Genomic DNA, 10,862 nt, shown 5'->3' on the forward strand with positions numbered 1-10,862 from the left:
CTTCTCTGGAGAAACCTCGACCACCATGTCCACCGGACTATGATCGTCCTTCCTGTTCTTACCTGTCCCCAGGTCCACTATCACCTTACATATTTCTATATTTTCCTTTTCTCTTGACTCTTTTCCCTCTAAATGTTTTCCCCTATCCCCATCCCCCTTTTCCACTCTTTTTTCTAGCTTATTGTTTTCTCTCAGAATCTCTCTCCATTTGCTCTCAATTACTTCCTTTTTCTGGTCACTATTCTTACCCACCTTATCACTCCCTCTACTACCCGTATCAATCATTCCCCCAGAACCTTTCTCCCTAGCTGCTCCAGCCTTAATTCCAGATTCTTTATTCCCCACAGATACCATCATACCCCTTTGTTTTACCTCTATTTCCATCCCTTTGTAAACTCTCAAGGGAGATGCCATAATGTTCTCTGCTCTCATCCAAGCACCATATTGACCTTCCCTACCAGACTGCCCATCCTTCCTTTCCCCATTACAAGACTTGTCCCCGTGGCCTATTATCCCACAATTATAGCAAAAGTCTGGACATTGCTCATATTTAAACTCCACCCAGGTGTTCACTCCTTCCAGCATCACCAAGGTTCCTCTCGGGAGGGGTTGTAGTATATCAACCTCTGCCATTATCTTCATATGCCTGCCTTCTTTCCCCCTCCCCTGGTGGACAAATTACCTCTCTTACTGATCTAAAGAGTTTCCCTAACTTAAAACCCACTGTTCTACACAACCAGTGGACTGGAAAATTCCAGATCTGTACCCATAAGTAAGCATATCTAAAGTAGTGGAGCTTTCTTTCACAACCCATCTCCCATTCTTTTATCACTAGGACCTGATTGTCCAGAATCCACGGCCCTTCCACCAGCACTTTTTCACGGTCATTTTCATTTTCAAACTGGAATTGAAAGAGGTTAGGTCCTAGCTCAGTTACAGCCATGTTTCTGCGATACCCCCAAGCATGGTTGGTAAAGTTTTTAACCCCTGTGAAATGTGCCACCTTATCACCTATCACCCTTCCAACTAGGCTCCTACTACATTCTTGCATACCCTCTCTAACATCATCCGAACAGAGATCTACCCCTTCCAGCTCTGTTGTAGAGAGCTCGAATTTGCCGAAAGCACGAGCTAACTCCTCCTCCATCTACTAGAAATCCAGTTACTTGACACCACCTTTGCACTATTTCCTTTCGCAGAACTCCAGTTGCATAAACCTGCAAAACAGAGTAGAAGAAAACAAGGTACGGGAAAGCTTAGGAAACCAAGTACAAGCTGAAAAACCAAACAAGACCTCTACCCAACCCACTCAGATTCTTCTTACACACACACCGACATCCTCTACGGTTAGCATCCTTCTATAGTTCCCGGGATCATGACTATTTTCACACCAGAAAAATAGAGGCATTTAATTTAACCATTTATTTGTTGTATATAATATTTCTAATGATAAGTTAAATATAATGAAATAAATTCGAAGTATGCACATAAATTTCCGAGTTCTCACAATCATGGTACCTTGAGTATGGATAGTTGTACTTTATTTGTAATATGATTGCTCCTGTACAAGAGAATCCTCACATCATTAGCATACGGGTATGTATTTGAAGTATGGAAAGATAGTGAATAATTTAATTTACCACCTCTTATGGAAGTGGAGTTATCTCATTAATGGCTACTTAATTATAAAATATAGCTCAAGTAATCATAATACTAAGTGAATGAGTCTTAGGCCCCATTTGGAGTTACAGTGCTTTTGGTAAACAAGTACTTTTAGGTGTTAAAAGTATTTTTAAAGTGTTTGGTTAACATCATCCCATAAAATTAGGAGTAGAGCTTTTGGTGTTAAAAGCATTTTTAGCAAAAGCTCAAATTTGGTGCTTTTAGAGTAGCTTTTGTAATTTAAAAATAAAATATCAAATTTAATCATTTTATCCTATATTCTGAATCAAATAAAGAGATAAACACTTATAAAAATTTTCAAATTACACATTATCCAATAAAATAAGTATTTATTGAATTATGTCTCCAAACAATATTTGATTTTGTGTGTGTCAATCATTCGGGTGACATTTGGGTTTTCTATAGTAGTCCTTTTGTGTGTTCGATCATTGGTAGTTCAGATCAGCATATATCTATCTCTGTTCAATATCCACTACTACCAGGTTCAATCATCATGTCATTTGTTCATGCAAAGTGCACAGTAGAGGAGCGGAGGTACTTATGGCGCAACTTATTAGCTGATAAGCCTAATTCTCATCCACGGTGCATTGGGGGTGATATTAATGTCATAACGGCGCCGCATGAAAAACGTGGGGGTCGTCCGTTTGCTATAGATGAGGGAGTGGAATTGGTGTCATTCATGGAAGAGGCTGGGGTTCTTGATGTAGGTTTTTCAGGATCTAGCTTCACATGGTGCAATAATCGGAGAGGTAGAGCTAGAATTTTGAAGAGGTTAGACAGACTTCTAATCAATGGGGCATGTTTGGAACTTTCCGCAGCCATTTTCGTTACTCAGTTGGCGAGACATCTCTCGGATCACGCACCATTGAAGATTTCGTTTGTATCTCGGTTAGATAATAAGCCACGGCCTTTCCGTTTCTTGAATGTCTGGACGGCTAAACCAGAACTTTTGGAGGTGATTTGAAATGCCTGGGTTCAAGAAGTTAGTGGGTCTCCCTTCCGGGTTTTATGTTCTAAATTATTGGCAACGAGGAGGGCTATTCAGGCTTGGAACAAGTACAGTTTTGGAAATATTTTCGAAGCTGTTCAAAAGACGGAAGTTGCGGTACAACTAGCAGAGGAAGTAGCAGATCAAGATGATACCGAGGAGAGCCAAGTTGCGCTCAGGAAGGCTCAGGCGGAATTACGCTATGCTTTATCCATTGAAGAGCAGTTTTGGAGCCAAAAGGCTTGAGTCAAATGGCTTCATCATGGAGATCGTAACTCAAGGTATTTTCATGCGGTGGTGAAATAGCGACGGGTTCAAAGAATGATACATAGAATAAAAAATTTCAATGGTGTTTGGGTGGATGAAGATGCTGATATAGCAGGTGAGGCAATAACATATTTCTCTAATCTTTTCTCGGGACCTTCGGTGGCTACTTCCGATATGTTGTATCTCATTCCACCCACGATTTCGGGGGAGGATAATAGGATGTTGGAAGTGATTCCTTCTATAGAGGAGGTTCATCAAGTGGTGAGATCAATGGATGGAGACAATGCAACTGGTCCGGATGGATTCACGGGTACATTTTATACCTTTGCATGGGAAGTTATTGCTCAGGATGTCTACAATGCTGTAGTCAGTTTCTTTTGTGGAGTAGAGTTGCCTCAGTTCATGTAAGGCCCGAAGACAACCAATGAGACAGTTGATAAGAAAGCACAAGTGCTTGTGAGTAGAAGAGATAAACAAATTAAAGATCATAAACGTAACAATAAGTAAATAAAAAGGAAAGAGTTGCAAACCAATTAACTACCCAACTCCTCTTGAGCTTGTAGATTAATTGAGACAAGCTACTTCAAGTTGATGAATTATAATCACTCTTGTGTACAAAGGAAGGTTCACCTCCTCCTTGCCCCGATCTCCACTCGGTCAAGCCAGGACGTTTTACTATCCCTCAGGACAACCCTCACAGAGCTACACTCATGAAAGATTCACTCACAAATGAAAAGCTTACAATGAACCTCACACCACTAAGACTACAAATCTAGCTTTGGAGACTATTTTCTAGCTAAAATATCTCTTGAGATCTTGTAAACAAAGTGTGCAAAAGTTATCTGAAGTATCTGACCAACCACTATTTATATAGGACCAAGAAAATGCCTCATTAAAGCATCCAACGGATAGAAAGTAGCTGAATAGTCAACTAGCCGTTGGGGACGTCGGACGTCCGACAGATTAAACACCGTCCGATCCCATCGTCCGAAAATCAGCCAAGTTGTCGTTCGGACGTCCGATGGTATTTTATCGTCCGAGCTTCTGTGTCCGAACGTCGTCCAGAGAGTTATCAAATCTTCGTGGAATTTTTAGGACGTCCGATGAGATTGATGTACGTCCGAAGCATGCGTCCGATCCTTCAGGACGTCCGATGCTTCCTTACGAGCGTCCGACAGAGTTTCTTTCTTGATGTTCTTCATCCTTTCGGACGTCCGATCATGACTATTTGAGCGTCCGACAGCTTCAGCATACTTAGTCCCCTTTCAATTGCACTTGTTCATGGAATCAAACAACTTCAAAACTGAAAGTGTATCTTGAAGAAATATTAGTATCATCCATTTGTTTTGTAAACATCAAAAGATAGGGATCAAGATCAACAGTTCATCACTTCTACCTCCATTGTGCTGATTCCTAAGGTTTCAAACTCCCAAGATTTTTTTCGATTTAGGTCAATTAGCCTATGCAACTTTATTAACAAGTTGTTATCCAGAATCTTGGCTGATAGAGTGGCTGGTGTCTTGCCAAGAATTATTTCCCCCAGCAAATAGGTTTTGTGAAGGGCCGGAATATAACAGAAAATTACTTGCTAACTCAAGAGATCGTGTCGGGTATAGGCAAAAAATCTAAAGGTGGCAATATTATCCTGAAGTTAGATATGTCTAAAACTTATGATAGAGTGTCTTGGTGCCATATTATTGGTGTTCTGTGGAAGTTTGGCTTCGGGGAGCGATTCATAGATCTGGTATGGCAGTTACTGTCTAACGTTTAGTTCTCGATCATTATTAATGGGTCTTCACATGGTTTCTTTAAATCTACAAGAGGTTTACGGCAGGGTGATCCATTATCGCCGGTGCTATTTATTATAGGTACTGAGGTTATGTCAAGAGGTTTGAACAGCCTCATGGTCAAATCGGATTTCTTGGGATTCAAAGTCCCACATGGGTGCCCTTCTATAACTTATTTGGCCTTCGCGGATGATGTGCTTATATTTGCGAATGGCTCCTCCTCCTCTTTGAAAGACATTATGCAGGTATTAGAAATGTATCAAAGATACTCGGGGCAACTGATAAATGTTCAAAAAAGTTGTTATTTGGTTCACCCAACATTGTCACCGACTAGAAGAAGGGTGATTGAACGTGTCACCGGATTTGCTTGGCAGTCCTTCCCTATAAGTTATTTAGGGTTTCCGCTATATTTTGGGAGGTGTAAATCTGCTTATTTTGGGGAAGTGTGTCAGCCTATTCTAGGGAGGATTTTGTCATGGAATCAAAGCTACTGTCATCTGGAGGCAAGATAATTTTAATCAAGCATGTGCTGGCGTCAATGCCAGTGCAGTTGTTGTCAGCTGCTGTAATACCTACTGCGGTTTTTAACATTATAGAAAAGGCCTGCTCGGCATTCCTCTGGGGATCTACATCTGAAGAGTCGAAGTTTCATTGGATATGGTGGTCTCAACTTTGCTATCCGGCTGACGAAAGGGGCGTGGGATTCAGGAAACTTACGGACGTTTATACAACTTTCTCTTGTAAACTATGGTGGAGCTTCCGAACTCGATCGTTGTTGTGGGCAACTTTCATGCAAGCAAAGTACTGCAGAATGATCCACCCCTGTCAGGCATCATTAAGGCCCACAAACTCGGTAGTCTGGCGAAGAATGTTAAACGTGAGCCGCCAAGTGGAGCTATCTATGGTATGGTTAGTCCATGACGGGTTGTGTCATTTTTTGTATGACAATTGGTTGGCCACTGGTGCATTATTTATTAGAGCACCAGTTGTCCCAAACTTATCATTTCGCAATTTCATTTTCAACGGGCATTGGGATGTCAATCTTTTATCTCAAACCTTGCCAAGAGATATTGTTTCCTCAATCTTAAAGTTCCCGATCCCTGAAGGTAAACGTGCAGATGAAGTCATTTGGATGCACACGTCATCTGGAAACTTCACATTGACATCAGCTTTTCGGGAGGTTCGACAGGTCTGTAACACGTTGATGGTGTTCTCTAAGGTTTGGCACCCTATGATCCCTTTGAAAGTGTCATTTTTTATGTTGCGATTATTGATGGGAAGATTGCCGCTACCAGATACGTTATATAAACTTGATTTCCATTTGCCCTCAAAGTGTTTTTGCTGTCAAGAGGCATCAGAGGAATCTATTGAGCATGTATTTTCTAGTGGTCACATAGCTTTGGAGGTTTGGAATTATTTTGGGGGTTTATGTGGATTGAACTTCCCAAGGGTGTCTTTGCGGGCTCGCATAGTTGAATGGTGGTTAAGGTCACAAGATTCTGCGATACGACATTTTATTTGTCTCGTTCTTCCAAGTATTACCTGTTGGCACATTTGGAAGACGAGAAATAAAGCTATATTTGAGGGTGTCCAGATGCGATCTGCTGTCATATGTAAAGCCATCTTCTCTGAAATTAAATCCATTGTGGAGATCCACTTCAAACAAATGATTGAAGTGCAAACATTTTGTCAGTTGTTTGATTGGTCGATTTCGTCTGTTAGTGTATTTGAATTCAAATTGGTTCGGTGGGAGGCGAAAAAGATTGGGAAGTTTATACTTAATACGGATGGTTGTTCTAAGGGTAATCCAGGAGTGGGTGGAGGTGGTGGGGTCCTTCGAGATTCAACCAGCTTACCTTTGTTTGCTTTTTCGGCTTTGTGACAGCCCCACCTCACCCTAAGGCGAACCAAAGGGTTCGGCTGACCGCCTGCCCAACTCTCGCCGGGACTCAGTCAGTCACTACAGTTCTCAAACAAAATACAATATAAATCTCAAATATTACATCAAATTCTCCAATAATTACATATCATAAGCGAAGCGGAAACAATTCCCCAAACTATACATAAAATGATTCCAAATCCAAACTGTACAAGATATATGTCATCCAGTCACGTGAATAAGTACTACAAGCCTTCCTTCGCCCACTAACCCTGTGAAGGGGAATAAAATATTTTTGGGGTGAGCTAGAAGCTCAGTGAGTAACTAATAAAATCAGTAATCATATATATTTCACAATAATGCATTTCGATGATGTCATGATTTCAAAATCAAATGTACGTATTTTTGCTCTCGTGAGCCAGTGAAATCCTTGCACTTAAACACCCAACGCTCAAACAGCTCAGATAACAGATAAACAGGAATGAGGAGCCATCGTGCTCCAAATAACTAGTAAACAGGTAGTAGAGATGTTGGTGTTCAGCACAGACTTTCCAAGAACTCAGTTAAGCCAAATCATGTCATGAACTCGCATGCCGGCACACATGATATGCAAACAAGTAAAAAATGCAAGAAACGGTTCAAAAGTAACTTTGAAAACGGTTTAGGGTCACTCACCTCCACGGCTCACAAACCATCCATCATATATTATTACCTTGCCCGAGTCCAAGCCCTAAATCACAAACTCAAAACCATCATACATTCTCAAAGTTCGGACAGCATTTCCCCATAAATACTTCATTTCCAACCTACAATATATCACCAATCACACATACGATGAATAAGCAATAAAATGCATCCAATTAGGCCACAATATCCCTCAATCAAAGCTAATTAGAAGCTTAAGAGCCACCATTAGAAAAACCCCCAATTAAACCCTAGAAACCGGAATTCATTCCCTCAAGCGTAAATTTTCCGTAACGATCGCAGTTAATATATAAAAGTTCCGTTTAACACCTTTCGGTACAATATCCATAACTGAATCTACCCTTATTGGATTGGAATGTAATTTATACAGTTTCGAAGATAAGACAGAGGGCTACAACTTTCATGAAGACCACTCAGTCCAGTTCTCACCCTAACTAGGTCAAATTTACCAAAATAACTCCAGATTTTTCAGTTCGAAACTCACTGTAAAATTCAACTAGCAGTCCTGATTCATTCACTCATATCTCAGCACACACAACTCCAATTCAAGTGATTCCAAAGCCATCCGAAAGCTAAGATACAAGGCTATAATTCTTAAGAAGACCTCAACAACCAAATCAATAGTATTCCCAGTCAAATTAACCAATTACCAAAGCTGATTACCAAGTTCGGACAGAAACAGGGCAGCAGGGGTATTTCAGTATTTTCACAGGGTACGTTGATCCAATTGGCCTGAAAATTTGCAGGCAACTATAAAACATCATTATCTACAACTTTTATGTTTTGAGATAAGGCTAATTCGGCCTCTAACAAGGTGAAATAGAACCGGATAGAAGCAGGGCAGGTTATCATCCCAGCTGGAATTCATGTATTCAAGTGCTAATCCTCCACAAAACAACATCTAAAACAACTAAAAACCACTAATAAGCAATGAATTGAAGTAAAGAGGATGTTCTAGGCAAAATACCTTAAAACCACAAGAAAAGTAGTAGCTTGGAGCTTGTCCCTTCAAAATCACTCCACTCAATCCTTTAATCTACCTTAGTAAATGACTTTGATGGAGGGTTTTGCAAAAATTCTGGTTAGAATTCAAGATTGGGCAAGAAATTGAAGAACAAATGAAGTTTCTCTCTTGGTTTCTTTCCCTCAAGGTGGCCGGCCCTCTCTCTCTTTGTTTCTATGAGTTTTTGCTTTGTATTTCTTTTGATTTACTAGCTTAGAAGATATTTAAACCAATGGTCAAAGTATGCTTTTTGTCCACCAATCAAACTTGAGCATAAGAAGAACCTAGAAGCTCTTAGATTACTAGTACACTTACTTTGCTAATCCTTACACTATGGCCCCAACCACTTCTAATCTTTGTAATTAACTTCATGGTTCACCAACTAGTTGAAAAAAATATCGCATTTACCGCACTAGCGGGGCCCACATTCAAAATACACTTCAAAATTAACGTGGACTAACTTGTATCAAGGAAATGATTTGAAAACTATATTTACTTATAAAAATGTATAGGAAATTAATATATTGAAGAAAAGTACAAAATTATAAACAAGGAAACAAAATAATGTCTAGAAAATATATAAAAATTTTCGGGTTCTCACACTCATTCTTTCGGGGCGTCACAGGCTTTCTTTGGAGAGACTACATCTCTTCGTGCAGAGGTTCTGGCTCTTCTAATTGGTCTTCAAATATGTGTACAAAGGGCTTTTGATAACCTATGTGTGCAATCGGATTCATTGGTCTTAGTTGGGATTCTTCAGCGGCGCTTTCAGTGTCTGTGGCATATCCGAAAAGAGGTCGGCAAATTTGGCATTTAGTTGACGATCCTGCTTGTTTCTCACATTGCTACAGGGAGGCAAACAAAGCTGCTGATGCAGTATCTAATGCGGGCATAATTCACCCTGAGCAACATATCAAGGTCTATGACTGTTTTAATATGTTTCCCAGACTGGCTCGTGGGGAAATCCGACTGGATAGAATAGGAATGCCTTCGATTAGAAAAATTAGGCATACTGCAGCTGCTACAGGATGCGGATGAAATGTTTCCCTAATTTTCGTAGAAAAATGCCTTAGCTTAGCTCAAAATTTGTATTAAAAAAAAAGATCAAGAAAATGTTGGCCTTCGGATAGGAACATGATGATGGCTTCCATTTCAGGACTTTGTTGATTTTGCCTATACTTTTATAGAGACGTGTAGTACTCTATTTTGGCTAGATTATGGCTACCAATGCTTGAACTAATGTGACCTTAGTAAATATTTTGGATGATGTATGTTTTGATGAATTTGAAGATGTTTATGACCATATATATGTATTTGAAAAATTATTATGGAATAATTACTATTGGCTATAGCATTAGTTGATATAGAATCCTAGGTTATGATTGTTGCAATACTAATGCAGTTAGCTTTTTATGACAATTTAAGAATCTACCATTTTACAATCAGTTCAGTGACTACATTATGGGGTTGTCACTGTCCACAAGTTCACCTAATGACAACATGCTTTGTCACTGATGAACTGGATATAAGTGACAAGCGAAAGTCGTCACTGTTGAGAAAAATTTTGTGACAACTTCTGAATTATTTATGACAAAGATACCGATAAAACAGTAACAAGAAAAATCATCACAAACTGTACTAGTTAGTAATAGCTTTATGTTTATCACTGAATAATATGCTTTTGTGACAACCTCATTACATTTGTCACATAGATCATTTATGACAGAGAATTTGTAACAACCATTTGACAATGACAAAAGTCATCATTGTCATAACTTTTTGGGTTTCAGTGACTACATTAGGTTGTTACTGAAGGCCATATTTCTTGTAGTGTGTTTTTTCGGATCCTATTATTTAATTCTTTGTTTTTTGCTATAAATATCACATCTTCCACTCCCCAAGTTTTGAATTTGTTCTAATTTTTAAATTCAATTGCCTCACTTGAAATTAACAAACGAGTCCACTCCTAAATAATTGGAACAGGAAAAATTTCATAATTACTTGAGGGGTTCTTTTACAGATATTTCAAAATTCTGGAATGCATGACCAGACGAGGTTGTTAAGAAAAAGACTGAAGTGTGCCTTGGCTGTTTCATGGACTTTTTCCCTCAGGCAACAAGAGATAGGAAACCCCCATACCCGCTAGCTAAGAGTTGGAGAGATACCACCAATACATTTCACCTATCATTTGGTGAAATGAAATTTGCTCCAATAGACTTCACCTGCTTAACTGGGATCTAGGTTGGTAGATTACCTATTCCTTGGACATTTCTATATTAAGGAAAAGCTAGATTACATCTACCAATAGCTTGGTTGCACTTTTACTTTTGTGGCTGGTGATGTTGTCCGTGTAATAGATATTTTGGAAAAGTTTAATGGCAAGACTTTTGATACATCGAATGATGCTAGAGTCACACAACTAACACGGGCCTTCATACTTAACATGCTAGGAAGAGCTATTTTTGCAAATATGAGAGTACAATACATCTTTTGTATAAGACTGTATCCACCCCCATTTTTTGCTGCAAAGTAACACAAGGTATTGCAATC

At 39.4% G+C, this 10,862-nt stretch overlaps 1 protein-coding gene across 1 annotated transcript; it reads left to right on the forward strand.

Annotated features, from left to right (window-relative positions):
• The first annotated feature begins 2,176 nt into the window (after positions 1–2,176).
• Positions 2,177–2,917, forward strand: LOC113774005. Its single transcript, XM_027318585.1, has 2 exons — positions 2,177–2,638; positions 2,729–2,917. Exons 1-2 carry the CDS (start codon positions 2,177–2,179, stop codon positions 2,915–2,917), a joined length of 651 nt encoding a protein of 216 aa, XP_027174386.1.
• The last annotated feature ends 7,945 nt before the right edge of the window (positions 2,918–10,862 follow it).

The sequence above is a fragment of the Coffea eugenioides genome, chromosome 6 (genome assembly GCF_003713205.1).
Source record: "Coffea eugenioides isolate CCC68of chromosome 6, Ceug_1.0, whole genome shotgun sequence".
Lineage (NCBI taxonomy): Eukaryota > Viridiplantae > Streptophyta > Magnoliopsida > Gentianales > Rubiaceae > Coffea > Coffea eugenioides.